This window comes from Eulemur rufifrons, chromosome 16 (genome assembly GCF_041146395.1).
Source record: "Eulemur rufifrons isolate Redbay chromosome 16, OSU_ERuf_1, whole genome shotgun sequence".
Lineage (NCBI taxonomy): Eukaryota > Metazoa > Chordata > Mammalia > Primates > Lemuridae > Eulemur > Eulemur rufifrons.
Genome location: NC_090998.1, coordinates 53225158 through 53245026, shown reverse-complemented (window position 1 = coordinate 53245026; position 19869 = coordinate 53225158). Strand labels below are relative to the sequence as shown.

The 19869-nt window shown below is 34.3% G+C and overlaps 1 protein-coding gene across 1 annotated transcript in view; it reads right to left on the bottom strand.

Moving 5' to 3' along the window:
* NUP107 (nucleoporin 107) overlaps positions 1–19869 on the bottom strand; it is a 39951-nt gene that overhangs the window by 11451 nt on the left and 8631 nt on the right. Inside the window, exons 6-17 of the mRNA XM_069489463.1 lie at positions 18075–18178; positions 15656–15783; positions 15240–15288; positions 11409–11480; positions 10925–11013; positions 8269–8347; positions 6194–6307; positions 3318–3408; positions 3094–3170; positions 1316–1375; positions 419–564; positions 252–300 (exon numbers count right to left, since the gene is read on the bottom strand). Of these exons, the coding sequence (XP_069345564.1) occupies positions 252–300; positions 419–564; positions 1316–1375; positions 3094–3170; positions 3318–3408; positions 6194–6307; positions 8269–8347; positions 10925–11013; positions 11409–11480; positions 15240–15288; positions 15656–15783; positions 18075–18178 (1058 nt within the window). The remainder of the gene's footprint in view (positions 1–251; positions 301–418; positions 565–1315; positions 1376–3093; positions 3171–3317; positions 3409–6193; positions 6308–8268; positions 8348–10924; positions 11014–11408; positions 11481–15239; positions 15289–15655; positions 15784–18074; positions 18179–19869) is intronic.

Here is a 19869-nt window from a genome sequence, read left to right as displayed (position 1 = left end):
AAGGGATAAATGTAGCTTACAGGCATATATTTAGATAAAACCAATCCTAAACCAAAGAAACAGAAATGATACATCATTTACATAATTAAGGTTTCTTCCTTTCAAAGAATGTTTCTTTGATAATCAGCAAGGAAAAAAGAGAGAGCAGAACCAAGTTCCACATATTTTTCCTTTCAGCTATAATGCACAACAGCATAACTTTGTTTCCTATTCCAGATATATAACATGTTCATATTAACTTTAACATTTACCTTTTTATCAGTAGCTTGAATTTCTTCAAAAACCTTTTCTAAGGACCAACTTCAAAAGAATGAACAGGAAAGGAATAGAATATATGTTAATAATATGAAAAAGGGCTGTAAAATAAAACATCAAAGAGCATGCTACCAATCACTATGACTAAAAGCAAAAAGCTCACTTTGATTCCATATATTCTCTAGGAAGTTCTTCAGTTTCATCCAGAGTTATTACTGATGTCTGGATCTCCTGTTCTACCAGAGTGTCCACCATCACCCGGAAGTAGGCCCACACTGTGTCCTCCCAGGTGTCACAGACAGGAAGAAGCTTTTTCCCCCGTTCCAAAACAAAAACACATAGACATACCCAACAACAAGAAAGGAAAAGCAATTATATCCATTGATATGGGCCATAAAGTCACTTTATAATGATATAAAACATTGTGGATTTTAAAACATGAGATCAAATAACCTTTTTCTCCCCCAAACTACATCTTCTAAGTTTGAACTACTAAGATTTTTTTCTATACTGAATTCACAATAGCATCAATTTTCCATGCTGATATAAGATGGTGTTTCAACCGATTATAGCATCCCTCAAAATAGCTGTAAAATGTAGGGAGGAGTGGGGATTGTTGAGAAACACACATGCATATATAAGACAACCCAAGCAGTCACCGTACCTTAGTGGCACATTTCTGGGTATAATTATGGCTATTACAACTCATCAGTAAATGTGTGTTGCAACTAAATTTACAATTCTTAGTTAGAAACTGAAGTCTGATTTCACTCATTAAAATATCATGCATGTATGCAATACATCAGATTAAGCTGATCACTATTCTGTTTCATGATTATCTCTATTATTGCTACTCTTAGAAAGTAACTTAAGTTTATATGCTTTATTATATACAATTATTAGAATATTTTCTTTTTTAAATGAAATAATTGGCTACTTTTATCTAAATGCACTATTTTTTTGCCTTTTTTCTCAGCTAAGTATACTTCTCAGGCAAGAATATTTTATGTATCTAATTTTATCCCACAGAAAAAATTGAATATTAAAATAGATTACATACCTGCTTAAGATTCCCACTTAAAGCTGCATAAATTGCTCTCTCATATCTATTGAAAAGCTCCTAAAATACAACGAATATAAACAAATTTGAAATAATGTTTTTCTTAGAATGTTAATTCTCCTCATAATCTGGAATTTTAAAATCTTTTTTATTCACTTGATATTTTCTAAACTGTAGTGAAAGCTCTAGTTGGGTAGTAAGGGGGAAGGACTTCAGTTTGATGAAATAATCAATGCTGAAATCTTCAGGAAAAAGTCAAACATTTAAATTTCAAATATAGGGTGAAAGCAGATCTAACTCTAACGTATGCTTTGATTATTGATAATCCAAATTGATTCCAAATAGAACCTATATAGGTGTTTTCCCCTAGAATGTTTCTAAATACCTAATACTCCCTGATACTGACTTAAAAAAAACATCGAAATAAAGCACACATCAGTTTGCATCTAATTCCTAAGATTAGAATTAATTATACTCATCGGATTACTTCATTTTACTTTTAGGATTCTATTAATGGCATTTCCTGTTTTCTTGTCATCCAAACAAGAGAGCTCAGAGACTCAGTTACCACAAAGCTGACCACAGGTCTTTACCTATCTTGCTCCCTCCCTTCCTTTCAACTCCCATCAATTGTCCCAAGACAGGCCCTTAATACTTAGTGTCTGAGTAATTCTGACAGGCTCCTAAATTACTTCCTCAGCCTTTATTCCATTCAATTTTGAGCCTATTTTCCACTGCCATGCTAATCTTCTTATAACACCCTTCCATGTGCCCTCAAGATTCGACAACCCTCTTACACCTGAGTCTACAAGTAAACTGCAGGACCTTTTCAAGGTAAAGTGCCCTATTTATTGCAGTATTTATGTATTTAACTGTCTGACAGATGTAGAACTGTGCTATCATTTTTATTAACTTTTTATCACTAATGAAGTTGTTTTTTTTTTTTTTTTTTTTGGAGACAGGGTCTCACTGTGCCATCCAGGCCAGAGTGCAGTGGCAGCGATCACAGCTCACTGCAGCCTCGAACGCCTTGGCTCAAGTGATCATCCTGCCTCTCAGCCTCCCACGTAGCTGTGACTACAGGTGTGTGCTACCACACCTAATTTATTTATTTTTTGTAGAGATGGGGTCTCACTATGTTGCCCAGGCTTGTCTTGAACTCCTGGGCTCAAGTGATCCTCCTTGCCTCAGCCTCTCAAAGTGCTAGGATTACAGGTACGAGCCATTGCACCCTGGCATTAATGAAGTTTTTGAGTATTATTTTCTGAACTCCATTTTCTCATAAGCCCTGTTGGTTTTTTGCACAAGTGTGCATGGCATAGTGATTTGTAGGAATGCATATGTCATGTCAGAACTGACTGTATTTCCTTTTACGAGCATTTGACTCCAACCTGGTAGACCTACCTTTCCTTGCGTTTCTCAACCTATGCATCTTACCTAGAATTCCTTCCTCTTGTTTTCAACAACTCAAATTTTAAAAAGTTCAATTCAATTCTCTCCCCTAGAAAGCCAGATTTAAGCTTTAGCCCAATGCTTTTTTTCTCTAAACTCATTCGGCACCTCCTTTACAATTTTGCCTTATATCAATGTTTAATTCTAGTAAGTGCCTGAATAATTCTGATAAGTAGTTAAACCTATTTCTCAATTTCACTGGAAGTTCTTTGAAAACAAGAACCTTAGTCTTAGACTATTCTGCATGTTTCACAGGCTCTTAGTAGGTTTTCAATTAATCAAATTGGAGTAAAAATCAGTATCAGTGAATACTTTATGCATCTTACATCTTCTGCCATTCTCCAACAACTTATTTTCCAAATGCGTCTATATGGATTCCCTTCAACAGGTTCTAATTCTGTTCCTATAAAACGGTAAAAGAGATAAAATTAATAGTTTAAAATGAGTCATTTCAATCATTTCTAAAAAGAAAAGCTATAGTTCACAAAGATTGGTGTTTACAGCTAAATGCCTTTATCTCCAACTGCTAAAATAAAATCTACCAACATACCTCCATTAACATTAGGGTCATGATACAATTTCCAGCCTTCCAGTGTTGCAGCTCTCCAGGCTTGACCACAACGTTTACAGAGTCGTTGTGCCTTTGGAAACAAGAAAGAGCAGTTAGTCAAATCACCAGTGTAGTACTGAAAAAGCACTTGTGCCTTATAGTAAAGTATAACCAATATATGACAAGGTTAGATAACTTATGGCACAAATGTTATGAAGGATGATGGAAGCAATTAATAATGGCCTTCCACTTTACCGACACATGCATATCTTTCTGTGGTCTCCATCTTTGTTTCTCTTTCTAGTAATCCCTTTTCTCTTTGATTTTAGGTTTAACAATAGGTTCCCATGGCACCCACTAGCATTTAATTCTGCTAGAAACAAATGGGGTTAAAAGAGGTTGATGTTAAAGTATACAAAAGTATCACAAAACACGGTTAGTCTCGATAATGACAAGGGTGCTATTGCTCATTTAGTCCACTGATTATATTTCTTTATGTTCAACATGACCAATAAGATGTCCTTAATATACCAGTAAGGTAGTCACTTGTTTGTTGTTCCATTACCCCTGTAGGGAACTCTCTCTTCCCCATTTTTATTTTATGTGTTTTGGATAAGCCTGATGCCATCCAGAACTCTAGGGTTAGACATGTGATCTAACAAGATTCACCACCAGGACTCTTGCTAGAGAGATTGGGAAAGAAAATACACCCCTTTTGCTGGGATTGCTAGCTGGCAAGAGAATGTAAGCTTGGAGCTTCTGGTGGACATCGCTCAGACAACATGGGGAGTGGCTTCCTGGGAATGAAGCCACAGAAAAGCAGGCAGAGTTATGAGCATTGGAAAGAGACAGTATCCCAGTGACATCTCTGGAGTCTGCGGATCCTGCTTAAAGCCAATACAACCCTCCACACTTCCCAGTTCCATGACCCAATCAATTCTCCCCTTGTAAGTATATGCTAACTTAAGTTGGGTTTCTGTCACTTGAACCTAGAGAGCCTGATAAATACAACTAGTTAGAGAATATAATATCTCAAATATCATTCGAATCATGACCTTTAAAGCTTGTGACAGCTATGTAGCAATTAACACGGAAAAATGTTTTGATATGCTATCAAAATAAGGAGGGATAAAAACTGAATATAAAACCTTGAAAACATTATGCTAAATGAAATAAGCCAGACATAAGAAAGAGCACAAACATTGTATGATTCCACTTAAATGAAATATGTAGTATCATGCCACCTAAATGTCATAGTGACAGTAAGTAGATGAGAGGTTACCAGGGGCAGAGGCAAGTGGGGAATGAGGAGTGACTGCATAGTGGAAACACAGTTTCTGCTTGGGTTGATAAAAAAGTTTTAGAAACAGATAGTGGTGATGGTTTCCCAATAATGTGAATGTAAGTAATGCCACTGAACTACACACTTAAATGATTAAAATGGCAAGTTTTTCTGATATATATTTATCACGTTTTTTTTAAAAAGTAATATACCAAAACCATTGAATTGTACACCTTAAAAGGGTTAATTGTATGAATGTGAATTTTATCTCAATAAAGCTGTTAAAAAGAGAGGAAAAAACCTTGAATATATGCTATGATTTACAATTCTTAAAAAGATATACAAAAGAAAAAAGGGCCGTAAGTAAATACAAAAAACCCACTATCTGATTATTTACAGCTAGTGAGACCTTGAGAGTTTCTATTTTTCAAGCCTTTAGTAATATGATCATTTTTATTTTCTGTTTTTTAAAAATAAGTCCCTCTTGTTTACCACAAAATTTCTTAGTATCTTGCACATTATGAGGTAAAATTTACCTGGGACTTAAATATTTTCTGAATAAATGAATATGTGGTGCCAACTTCTTTGCTTAATAAAAAAATAAGAATGATGCTTAATACCTCGACTTACTACTATAACAAATTACTTAATATATGCTGATGGTTGATAACACAGAAGAAAAAACAACACTTTGAACTAACAAACATCTATCTAAAGAACATTGCTGTGGGTACTGTGAAAGAGGTACAACATAATAACCAAACATTGAAACTCCTACACATCCGACTGCTTCACCTAAACAATCAACAAAGCCATCCACTAAAATTAGATACTTAGCATTCTATATATAAGATCTTAACTATCATACACATTTTCTTTTTTTCTTTTTTCTTTTTTAGAGACAGGGTCTCGCTCTGTTGCCCAGGCTGGGGTGCCGTGTTCCAATCACAGCTCACTGAAGCCTCGGACTCCTAGGATCAAGCAACTCTCCTGCCTCAGCCTCCCAAGAAGGTAGGATCACAGGCACACGTACTGCCATACCTGGCTAATTTTTTGTTTTGTAGAGTTGGGTCTTGCTATGTTGCCCAGGCTAATCCCAAACTCCTGGTTTCAAGTGATCCTTTCACCTCAGCCTCACAAAGTGCTGAGATTATAGGTGTCATGAGCCACTGCAGCCAACCTCACACATATTTTAAAGAGGTAAGGTTAAAAGGAAGAAGTTTGAGGACTATTATAGCCTTCAAGCACCTAAGTAGTGTTACTTAAAATTAGCATTAGACTTATTCTGCACTTTTAAAAATTAGAATTGAAATAATGAGGATATGCCTCAAGTAAACAGTGCAGTATAAGAAGGCAGAGTTTGACTTGTTATGAAGAATTTTCTAATAATTAGAATTGTACAAACTAGAGTACACTGCTTTCCAAAGCAATGTGTTCCTTATCACTGGAAATGTTCAAACAGGAAGTCAGACCTAGAGATACTGTGAATGGAATCACTGCATTGAGGGAGCATACTAGGTAGCCACAAATATCTCTTCCAACTCAAAGACTCTATGACTTTTTGAAAGTGGATAAGCAGGATACACATGATTACCTCTTCTGTCATTCCAGCACGGATTAGAGTGAAAAGATACTTGAGTAATCTAACTTCATCTTCTCTATCCAGATCATCAAGGGGCATCTTCTGTCTTATGGGAGCATCAGGGTCCTATAAGAAAGAAACAAAACAAAACAATGAATTGTTTGTTCTTTGAAACCTACATACATTTCAAACATCATCAAAAGATGATAAACCTATCCTGAGTTTACATACTGAACTAGATTCATTTACAATTCAGTTAAGTAACAAAGGGAATCAAAGTGGCACAAGGTCACAAGTGTTCCAAATAGCTACACAACTGTCTGCTCCCCACTTAAAATAGGCCCCAGTGGCCCACACAGGGGCATGCCTAGGTCAGGCAAGGCAGAAATACTACTAGCCTACCCCAGCCCAGGTAACACTAGAAGATGACTTGAGCTTCACTGTACTATAGCTACATGGCCAAGTTAAGTCTAAACAGGATTAGACCTAGATGGAGTATGAACATGAAGAAAAACTGAAGAAATCTATTCTGTAACTAGAAAAGTGCTTAGCTAGTACTTTCTGAGAACATATGGGAAGAGAGCCTAAGATCCATGTGGGGATTAACAGCACATAAAAGTGTGGTCCCCAACCCCTGGGCTGCAGACCAGTACCAGTCTGTGGCCTGTAAGGAACCAGACCACACAGCAGGAGGTGAGCGGCAAGCAAGCGAAGCTTCATCTGTATTTACAGCTGCTCCCCATCGTTCATATCACTGCATAACCTTCGCCTGTTGTCAGATCAGCAGCGGCATTAGATTCTCATAGGAGCTTAAATCCTACTATAAACTGCACGTGCAAGGGATCTAGGCTGCGTGCTCCTTATGAGACTCTAATGCCTGATAATCTGAGGTGCAGCTGAGGCAGTGATGCTAGCACTGGGGAGTGGCTGCAAATACAGATCATCATTAGCAGAGAGGTTTGACTGCACAATAAGTGTAATGCGCTTGAATCATCCCCAAACCACTCCCCCCCTACCCCTGCACACACCCTCCTATCCGTGGAAAAACTGCCTTCCATGAAACCAGTCCCTGGTGCCAAAAAGGCTGGGGACTGCTGATACAAAACACAATACTCCATAAAAGTAATTTTAAACAGATTTCTAGTAAGTAAGTAAAACCCCCCTAAAATGGTTATTCCTACCGACCTTTCATGTGTTTTTAAACATTTAGGATAATGTATTGTCCTCACTTTAGCAGCAAATAGCTACATAATAAATTTCAAATGGAAAACACCTTTAATATGACTTAAGAAAGGAAATATTTCTTATTTCACATGTTACCGAGTATATAATAATATGAATATCAATTCAGGAAATGGAATACATAATAGAGCAATTGGCTACTTTCACAAATATTTTGCAGACACATCATTCGATTTTGGAACACGGTCTCTCTAGCAAAAGGAAATCACTTTCTAGCTGTTAAGACTAAATGATTTTCAGCTGTTGCTAGCTACAAGGTAATTTAGCTACAATTTCAAGCTCTTCTAGTAGTTTCTAAACAATTTTCATCAAAAACCACTTACCAAACAGAATTCTATAAATTTTTTCAATTGTTATTTATTTCTCTCACTTTTCATTATAAACATTTCACATGCCCCCAAATGACACAAAGATTTTTGAAATAATTGGGGTCTACTTCTTTTCAAATCCACTGTCATTCCTATTATTCATATCCTAGCCTCAAGCTAATTCACAAGGCTTTATTTTTTCCCCCTGCTTTCTGTTAATATATAAAAGAGCTTTCATGGGTCACTACTTTATATAGTCAAACTTTGATATAAGACCAAAATTAATTTGTTTTTAATGCTGGCAAATTAGGTACACTTTCCATACTTTCTTTTATTATTTACAATTCAAAGGCCATGGAATGTTCCAATATATTCCATCAGATTCCAATGCAAGTTACTTGTTTTAGAGTGAAGTGCTAGTGTGTGCAAACCTTCAGGAAGTAAAACAACGATCTAAGAGAAGAGAAATTCTCAGCCTTAAAAAAATAAGTCACTTAGCACTGAAGACAACTGGCACCTGAAAGAACGCTTACTTACCAGTTCGGTGACAAGAGGACGGGCACTTCCTATATAAGAAGCTAGCTGGCGTTGTTTTAAGGTATGCAGAGTATTTTCCCTAAAAGAAAAATTAAATACCATATTTTTTTAAAGGGGCAATTTTAATAGGCCTATTAAAAAAAAATAAGTTAAGTAACAAAAAGAGACAACAAACCCAGGAAAAACATGCAAAAATCTTTAACACAGAAGCCCATTTGGCCAGGTGTGGTGGCTCACGCCTGTAACCCTAGCACTCTGGGAGGCCAAGGCAGAGGATTGGCTTGAGGTCAGGAGTTTAACAGTCTGCGCAAGAGCGTGACCCTGTCTCTACTAAAAAATAGAAAAAATTAGCTGGCCATGGTGGCATGTGCCTGTAGTCCCAGCTACTCACACACTCACACATATACACACACAAAACTGCAATTTAGCTCAGATGACTAATGATGTTGAGCACTTTTTCATGTCATTATTGGCCATACACCTATCTGCTTTTGTAAGGTATCTGTTCAAATCTTTGCCTCCCCACCCCCAGCTTTTACTGGGGGACAAAGTCTCTCTCTGTTGCCTAGGCTTCAAACTCCTCAAAGGATCCTCCTGCCTCAGCCTCCTGAATAGCTAGGACTACAGGCACACACCACCAGGCCCAGCTAATTTTTTCTATTTTTAGTAGAGATAAGGTCTTGCTCTTGCTCAGGCTGGTCTTGAACTCCTAAGCTCAAGAGATTCTCCCACCTTGGCCTCCCAGAGTGCTATGATTACAGGCACGAGCCACCTCACTTGGCCAAATCTTTGCCCTTTTTATGGGGTTATCTTTTTATTACTGAGTTAGAGTTGTTTATGAACTACATGTACTATGTATTTCTTCCTGCCTGCTGCTTATGATTAAGAAAAAGCAGCTTGCCCCTATCCATTTTCTTAATAGTGTTTTTATGACATGTTTTTAATTTTGATAAAGTCAAATCAATTTTCTTCCTGATTATTGCTTTCTGTGAGCTAAGAAACATATGCCTATCTTCAAGTTGCAAAGAAATCTTCCCTTGTTTTCCTCTAAAAGCTTTACAGTTTTTAGCTTTTACATTTGGGACTGTGATCCATCTTGAACTAATTGTTGGGCATGGTGTGAGGGAGCTGTCAAGGTTAATCTTTTTTTCTTATAGGTATTGTTTTCTGTGGTTTGTAGAAAAGACTTCCATTCCTCATTGGATTATTCTGATGCCTTTACTGAAAACCAAATGGGCCTGTTTGTGGGTTCTCTGTTCTGTTCCATTGGTCAGTAAGAAAAGAAGAACAATTCACGAAAAATTTGCAAAAACCTTATCAGGGCATTTTAACTTGAAAATTTTTTTTTTCTGAAAATGAAAATTTCTTTCAGAAAAAAATCACTGCTCCTCAAGATTTTTAATAAACACTGATGCACTATTTTCTAGTTAAGCAGAGAAAAGATATAACTGATAAAGAGACTGTGTACATACATAATATTACTGAATTCAAAGAAAATTTGAACTCTTTCAAGTCTTGAAATAATCTGTAACTTTAACCTAGGGGAGCTTTCTGGCTTTAAGGGTTCATTATAATTTAGAAGTATTGAAGGATGTAGGGAAAATAAATTAAAAAAAAACAAAAACCACAAGCAGCTATAAAACATGGCAGAAGTGTCTTCCTGCTGATCAGATTATGATTAAGAAAAAGCAGCAAGGTGACTGCTTGAAAACATAAATTGGACCACATTATTCTTTTATTCTCAAGGTTTCCCATCATATTTAGAATGAAGCCTAAAATCCTTACGTTGCCCTGCCTGTAAAAGTTTTTATAATCTGGCTCTCTCCAATCTCATTTTCTACCATTCAACGGCTCCTCGTTAGTATAGTGGTTAGTATCCCCGCCTGTCATTTTCTACCATTCTTTTCCTTGAAGTGCTCCCACTGGCCTCCTTGTACAAATACTTCACCTCCTCAGGGTCTTTATAGTTGGTGTTCCTGTTCAGAATGCTTATCCCCCAGATTTTTGCATGACTTGCTTCCTTGATTTTTTAAAAGCCTCTCACTACCTGTTACTTCCTTAGAGAGGCCTTCCCTGACCACCTCTTCTATTTAAAGTAGGACTCCCTTGTCCTTTCTATCCATTAACTCTGATTCATTTTTTCCCCAAAGTTCTTAATACCCAACAGGATACAGGGTTGTCCCTTGGTATCTGTGCGGGATTGGTTCCAGGATACCCCCTTGTATACCAAAATTCTAGGATGTTCAAGCCCCTTATATATTAAATAAAATGTTGCAGTATTTGCATATAACCTATGCACATCCTCCCATATACTTTACATCATCTCCAGGTTACTTATAATATCTAATACAACGTAAATAATTATTATACTGTATTTTTTTATTGTTGTACTGTTATTTTTAATAGCATTTTTAAAAATTATTTTTGATCTGTGGTTGGCTGAATCCACAGGTGCGGAACCCACCAATATGGAGGGCTGACTGTATATTTGTTTATCTGCTATCTAACTCTTTTAAACAATTATAAATTACATAAAGTCAGGGATTTTATCTTTTTTTCTTATAGAGTGAATAAAGTAAAAACTAAATATTTGCTGAAAGATGAGTGAACAAAATCAACATTATGTGACTTGAAGAATAAAAGTTTCACGACTTACCAATACACTGATTTTGCATAAAACTCAATATTATCAGAAAATTCTCCAATCTCATCTTTGGCAATACTCTCTAACCAATCTACCACCAGCTAGAACAGAAAAAAAAAGTATTAACTACAATCTATTAGTGTTTTATTTCTAGGGGTACTCACACCCTTAATTCAAATAGTTTCTGATTTCAAAAATATCAAGTAACAATTTTTCAAGTACTGTTTTTACTTTCTTAAGATAAATAAATATTATGGCAAAAGAATGAAATTTTCTATAGGAATAATACAGTTTTGAACAGGCTATTCCTGGAAATACTAGGGCTATTACTTAAAAATCAAAAAACAAGGTTCCTGATTTCTTTTAATTACAAATGAAAATATCAAGTAGAAAAAGAATTAAGAAAAAAATTTAAATTAAACAAACTTCAGCACTTTGCATGCCATTGACCTTTTCTCCGTGGTTCATAAAAAAAATTTAAAAATTCTAGCCATACCTGACTTTGCCGAACAAGTGAATCTCTCTGAAATAACGCTTCGACAACTGTTTTTTCACTGGCATTAAGAGCCTATTATAAAAATTATTTAAAGTATGGAAAGAAAGAAAAGAAAAAAGAATATATTACAATAGTATTATTTCAAAAGAAAGATAAAAGCAAGTAAAAAAAAAAAGTATATTCAATCACCCACACGTAAACATTTTACCACACAGTAAATCTGTATATTCGTCTTTAAAAATACTTACTATATAAATAAATTTCAAACTGCTAGATCAATTTGCAGCTGCTCTTACCTGATATTTAATTCTTGACATTTCGAATTTTAAAAGTCTATTTCCCCAAAGATGATGTTTTAGGGAAAAATAAACACAAAATAAAATGAAACAAAAAATCATAATAAAGGACTAGATGTAGCCATGTTATATATTAGAAAATTACATTTAAAAACTAGATCTTTTCATTCTACACAGAAGTTGATGAGTGATAAAATGTAAGAGCAATCTAAGACTCTTAAGACTTACTTTAAAAGACGATTTAACATAAATATTAGCAAGTAATACTAAGCAGTATATTAAAAGGATAATAAATTGTGATCACTTCAAGCATGGATGAAACCTATTAATTAATTCATTTTAATCACAGGGTAAAGGAGAAAAGCTACATGAACTTATTGACAGATGCCAAAATATCATTTGACAGAAACAGAAGAATATTTAACTAATGTAACAGATTATCTAAGTGAAACCTCTAGCAAATAATATATAATTGTCCCTGGGGATCTGTGGGGGATTGGTTCTGGGACAAAATCTGCAGATGCTCAAGTCTCTTAACTAAAATGTCGTAATATACTTTAAATCATCTCTAGATTACTTATAATACCCAATACAATGTAAATGCTAAGTAAATAGTTGTTATACTATATTGTTTAAAGAATAATGACAAGAAAAAAAAGTCTGTACGTGTTCAGTACAGACCCAACCATCCATTTTTTCCCCTAATATTTTCTATCTATGGTTGGTTAAATTCATGGATGCAAAACCCACAGATACAGAGAGCTGACTACAGTTAACTATAAAGTGAGACACTCTCTTTAAAATCCAGAAGATAAAAAGAATAAGAATCCCTGCTATTGTTCCACTTTATTTTGAAAATTCTAGCTAACATAATAAAACCGGAAAAAGAATTAAGTTAGCAATAAGTACGTTAAAAGCCAAAATCATCACTATTTGTAGATAATAGAATTGCCTACCCAGAAAACTAAAGAAAATCAATGGAAAACTATTAAGATTAATAACTGAACTCAATAAATACTCAAATATAAGATAGAATTCCTACATGTACATGTTACTTTGTTGGAATAAACTATTTACAGAATAAATTCAAAGACTGGAAAGATATTAAAAAATATTTTAGGTGAAAAAGCAGACTCAAAGATATATATAGTTGAAATTATTTGTTATAAAATATATTTATTTCTCCCTTTTTTGACTATCTATCATTGCTTCAAACATGAATTACTTTTGAAATCAGAAGATAAAAAGTAATTAAACCCCAAAAAGCATCTGGCCTTGGTAGTTTTACAGACATATTTTCACTAAGTCTTCAAAGAATAGGTAATTCCTATGTTCTTTAGAGTGCAGAAAAATGATGCAAGATCTTTGAACTTGTTCCAAAGAGCTAGCACAATTCTAAACACCAAAACTAGATGAAGATAAGTCATAAAAAAAGAAAATACATTTGGGAAACTCCCATATAAAATGTTAGCTAATAAACAGTAGTATACTTAGGAATACATCATGACTGAGAGTTTACCCTATTTGAGGATAACTCAACATTAACAAAAAAATTATTACAAGCCATTACATCAATAAATTAAAGCAGAAATCTACAGAAGCTAAAAAAATTTTGACTACATTCAATACTCATTCCAACTCTTAACAACTTAGGGAGAAAAAAAACCCTAATCTACAGGAAAACATCAAATGTAAAGATGAAACAAAGCATTCTTTTCAGAAACAAGAATGCCTACGAGTATTGATATAATTCAATTTTGTATAGGTGCTCTTAGTCAATGCAATGAGGCAAGCAAAAAATAAGGGGGATAAAGATTAGAAAAAATTATGGAAATCTATTGGCAGATGATTACTGCCAACATAGAAAACCCAATAAAATCAAATGAAAACCCTATTAAAGCTAATAAGGGAGTTCCAAAAGATGGCCAAATATGAGTTCTACACATAAATCATTAACTTTCTATTTGTCAATAACTAATTAAAAAATATAATAGGAAAGGGAATCTATACACAGTAGGATTCACATAGAATTTTGTAGAGAAGAGCTCAAGATCTATATAGAATATAAAAGATCTGAATAAATGGAGAGCTATGCCATTATCATAAATAGGAAGATTCAACATGGTAAAGATGTCATTTCTCTCCAAATTAATTTCAGTATTATTTAGATACCAAACATATAAAAGCTTCTCATACTGACTCAGTTGTATAGTACTGGCTCTCAAATGAATGAATCCATCAATAAAACAGAAAATACCCAGGTACAAATATGATTTGGTATATTATATAGGTAGCATTACAAATCAGTAAAGGATGGCTTCTTTGACAAATGGTGTTGGAATAAATGGATATTCATTTGAAAAAAGTTAAATCTCTTGCTTACTTTACAAACTCACTGTAGATGAATTCAAGAGCTTATTATCTAAGCTCTTGACTTAAAATGAGACTTAAATTTAGAAGAAAACATTGGAGAATATTTTTAAAATAGGTATGAAAGGCTTTCCTTAGCAAGATACAAAATAATAAATGCTATAGGAAAATATGATAAATATGATCAGATAAAAATGGTAAAGACCCATCAAAGTTGAAAGACAAGTGGCAGAAAGGAGGAGAGTATCTTTAATATGTGTAAGAAAATAAGAAAACAATTACTAAGAAAGTGAGCAAAAGGTGTGAACACAGAATTCATACAATACAAACTGATAAGAATAAAGATACTCCACCTCACTAGTGATCAAGGATACACATATTAAAACAATGAGATACCTTACCCTCAATTGACAAAATCAAATGGTTGATAATATCACATATGACAGTAAACATTTTCATACACTATTAGTGAGAGTACAAACTGGTACAGTCTATTAGGAAGGCAATATAACAATCTGTATCAAACTTTGGCACAACAATTTCATTTCCAGAAATATAGGAAATACTTGCACACATCTTAATATACACATATGAAAAAGAATATTCACTGCATTGATGATTGCTACAGCAAAAATACTACAAATAACCTAAATATGTCCAGCAGGATGTCTAAAAAAATTATGGGACATTTATATTCTGACATACTATGAAAAAACATGGTAAAACCCTATATGAACTGACATTAAAAAAAAAACTATGAATGAATTAAAAAAGAAACTTTCAATATAATGTATAAATGAAATCATACTGTATGTTAAAAAAACAAACAAACTGTGTGTATGTGTATGTATTTACAAAGATGCACAGAAAATGCCTGGTAAAACACATATCAAATTGTTATACTGAATAGTTAGTGCGATAAAAAAGGACTTTTACCTTTAACTCTCTAATATAAATGAATATTAGATTATTTTATGAGACTGTATCTTTTATTTTACTTGTAAAATTTTTAAAATGAAGAAACTCAAGATGGAGGGTTGGTTATCGTGTTGAAGTCCAGGCTTTGAAAAAAAAGAAAAATGGAGGGTTGGAAATTAAATCCTATTAGTAAAAAACATTTTATCGTTAAGCATTTATAAAGGAAAAAAATTAATAAAAAACTTACAGTAATTACAAACATATTTTCATCTTCTAACGCAGACTGTATTCTGTCTCTGGGGAATAATAACAAAAACGGAAAAGCCTTAATTAACATGAATGTATGAAATTCACCACTGAGCATCTCAAAAGGAAAATTTGGTTGACTTCTTTCAAACTTCCATATTACACAAAGCCTACCTTTCAGTTCTTAATTTATCCTAAATGCACTATTTTTAGCACTTTCCTTAAACCTTTATACCTATCCAAATTTTAACTACCAGCTTCATGACCCGATAGCCCCCTCCTCCCTCAGGTGTTAGAAATGATAAGCACCAAAAATAGTAAAAGCTATTTACAAGCACATCCTACTCTGTTAAATTAATTTACCTATTGGTTTGTCACCTTATGTTTATTTCAATTATGAATTCTGTACACCTTTACCTATACAAAGAAGCTAGCAGCCTCCATGTGACCATCTCCTGTTGAAGAAGCCAGAGCATACTGGCTGTTTTTGAAAACTTTTGAAGTCCAGGTGTTGCTCTGCTCACTATTTTACTCAGTATATTCACCTGAATTAAAAACACAGATGTAAAGAGGTTAATTTCCTACAATTTTAAATCACTGAAAACTTTGTATTCTTCAAGTACATGTACGAAACCAACACTACATTTGATACATATACAGATGTATATGTTATAAATTGTTCCTATCTATTCTGTGTTTTTAAATTGAATATAATGTAACATTCCCACTAGAAATGGTCCTAGTTTGGGGCAAGGTGTGTTTATGTGTATATATGTAAAGTCTAACATACTCTAGATTTCAGATTCAACAGTAGTAGCCATGGGTGCTTTTTTTGCTCCCTGTATATCTACCAAGAGGATAAGTTAAATCAAACCTGCACCTGACAAAATCATAACATGAGCCAACACAGTAGCAATGAAAACTGAAAGAGATATCTTAAAATTATATTTGAAAAATTTATACCATGTAACAAATCAAGAAAAATATTACCAAAACACTGTCATTTCTAAACAAAATGTCACCAAAGTCCCTCCTTGTTCCACAATAGTGGTCTTAAATCTTTTTAGGACTGAGGCATGTGTGAAAATCTAGTAACAAGGGGAATTAAGAAATAAGATTGTTCTCATTCAGAACATGCAGAATCAGTACAAGAGGTTTTCTCACACATTAAAAAGTATTCATAAAGTAATGTTAACACTGTCTAAGATCACTGTTTAATAAAAGTGTTATCTGCACTTCTCATTCATTTATTAAATTGCCAATTGGGATCCTGGCTCCAGTGATTCACTAACTGATTATTTTGTTATTTAATGAAGTTACTGCTTTTACAATGGAATAATTCAGATATCAATTATTAAAACATTAAATGCTAAAAAAAGTTGTCTATTATTATAATTTCAATTATTCTTGAATGCATAGTTTTGTTTTCTTTTTTTTTGAGACAGAGTCTCACTCTGTTGCCCTGGCTAGAGTGCCGTGGTGTCAGCTTAGCTCACAGCAACCTCAAACTCCTGGGCTCAAGCAATCCTCCTGCCTCAGCCTCCCAAGTAGCTGGGATTACAGCCATGTGCCACCATGCCCGGCTAATTTTTTCTATATATATTTTTAGCTGTCCATATAATTTCTTTCTGCTTTTAGTAGAGACGGGGTCTCACTCTTGCTCAGGCTGGTCTTGAACTCCTGACCTCAAGCGATCCTCCCGCCTCGGCCTCCCAGAGTGCTAGGATTACAGGCGTGAGCCACCTCACCCGGCCTGAATGCATAAGTTTTTTGAAGTCTTTTCTCCTTTTTAAAAATAGACTTTTATTTTTTAGAGCAGTTTTAGGTTCACAGCAAAATGGAACAGAAAGCAGAGCATCCAAATAACCCCATCCCCACAAAAATCACAGCCTCCTTATCAATATCTCACACTAGAGGGGTACATCTGTCACAGCTGATGACCTCACATTGACACACCATTATCACCCAAAGTTTACATCAGGGTTCACTCTTGGTGGTGTACATTCCATGGGTTTTGACAAATGTATAATGACATGTATCCACCATTATAGCATCATACAGAGTAGCTTCACTGCCCTCTGTGCTCTACCTATTCATCCCTCCCTCCCCACTAACTCTTGGCAACCACTGATATTTTCACTGTCCCCATACAGAATGTCATAAAGTGGAATCATATAGTATGTAGCCTTTCATATTGGCTTCATCTTTCTTCCTTTTTTTTTTGGCAGTCAGCGTTCTCAGGTTGAAAGATTAGCTTCTTTCATTTAGTAATATGCATTTAAGGTTCTTCCGTGTCTCTCCATGGCTTGATAGGTCATTTCTTTTCAGCACTGAATGTTTCATTGTCTGGACATACCAGTTTATTCATTCACCTACTGAAGGACATCTTGGTTGATTCCAAGTCTTTACAAAGTTTCACCATTCTAATAGGTGTACAGTAGTATCTTGTTTTAATTTACAATTCCCTAATGACATATGATGCAAAGCATTTTTTCATATGCTTATTTGTCATCTGTATATCTTCTTTGGTGAAACACCTATTCCTATCTTTTGTCCATTTTTTAATCGGATTGTTCATTTTCTTATTGTAGAGTTTTTGTAGATTTTGGATTTTCCCTTTTTAAAGCAGTAGAATCCTTCTGTCTTGCAAAGAAATTGTGTATGGACTCTCAATATATAAAATGCAGGGATGCTCTCCCAGGCTGACCTCCCCTCCACTCCTGCCACTGTGTCTCTAAAGCACGTATGGAAGCAGTATGGAAATTAGCAGGTTAATGCTGTTCAGAAAAACTGAAAGTGCTGAAGTTTGACCAATGATGGAGTGAAATTAGCTTACCTGACTACCACAAATGTTTTCATATTCTTCCACAAGGTCAAAAACTGTGGTCGAAGAATGCTTCAGGAAAGACTGCAGGAAATCAGAAAACATACTCATCGATGCTAGAACACATTAAAAAGAAAACAAATAAAGAAAAGTTAAGGAACATACTTCTAGGTAATTCTGTTTGAAAATTTAAAAACATAGATACAATTTTTTTTATATTTACTGCTATATTTTTAAAAATTTTTAACTGGTAAAATACACATAGCATAAAATTTATCATCTTAATTATTTTTAAGTGTATAGTTTGTTCCATGGTATTAAGTACATTCACATTGTTTTGCTACCATCATCATGATGTATCCACAGAACTCTTTTCATCTTGCAAAGCTGAAACTCAGTACTTATTAAACATTAACTCCCCATTTCCCACTTACCCCAGTCCCTGGCAACCATCATTCTACTTTCTGTCTCTGTAAGTTCAAATACTCTAAATATCTCATGTAAGTAGAATCATACGGTATTTGTCCTTTTGTGATTGGCTTATTTTACTTAGCATAGTATCCTCAAGGTACATCTGTGTTACAGCATATGTCAGAATGTCTTTCCTTTTCGGATGAATATCCCACTGTATGTACATACCACATTTTGTTTTTCCATTCATCCACCAATGGACACTTGGCTTGTTTCCACCTTTTGGCTACTATGAATAATGCTATGAACATAGATACACAAACATGTCTTTGAGACCCTGGCTTTCAATTCTTTTAGGTATATACTCAGAGGTGGAATTGTTAGATCATATATTAAGTCTATTTTTAATTTTTTGAGGGACTGCCACATTGTTTTCCACAGTGACTACACCATTTTATTTTTTTAGAGATGGAGTCTCACTATGTTGCTCAGGTTCATCTCAAACTGCTGGCCTCAAATGATCCTCCCTCACTTCGGCTTCCCAAAGTGCTGGAATTACAGGTGTGAGCCACCACATCTAGCTGATTGCACCATTTTATATTCCCACCAATAGTGCACAAAGGTTTCCATTTCTCCAATTCATTGTTGACACTTGTTATTTTCTGTTTTGTTTTTTTTTTTTAAACACATTGTCTGCCATGCCAGAAAAAAAATTTTTTTTCCCCTGGGGCCATAGTGTTTTACTACGAAAATAGAATAAAAACTTCGAAAATAAAACAATCCTTCCTAATTTAATGAAAAATTTGTTGTTTTTCTTGTTTTCTGTGCATGAGTTATAAGCAACTTGAAAAATGGTTCACAAATAGTTGCCATCCTAATGGGTATAAAGTGGTATTTTACTGTAGTTTTGATTTATTTATATTTCCCTAATGATCAGTGATGTTGAGTATCTTTTCATGTGCTTATTGGCCATTTGTATATCTTCTCTGAAGAACTGTCTATTCAATTCCTCTGCCCATTTTTTAATTAGGTTGATGTTTTTGTTGTTGAGTTGTAGGAGTTCTTTATATATTTTGGATATTAACCCCCTACTCAGATAAATGATTTGCAAATATTTTCTCCCATTCTGCGGGTCCCCTTTTTACTTTGTTGATTATACCCTTTGATGCACAGAAGTTAAAATTTTTGATGTAGTTCAATTTATGTATGTTTTCTTTTATTATCTGTAAGTCTTTTAAGATCTGAAAGATGTACTAGTCATTAGTCTTTTCTGTGTTATCAACAATTATTTAAAAAATTAAGCCAAATTTTAAAACATCTGAATTATATTTTAAGCATACTGTAACAAAGTAGCTGAGACAATTGTAATAAATACTAAATGGTATGTTCCACTCAG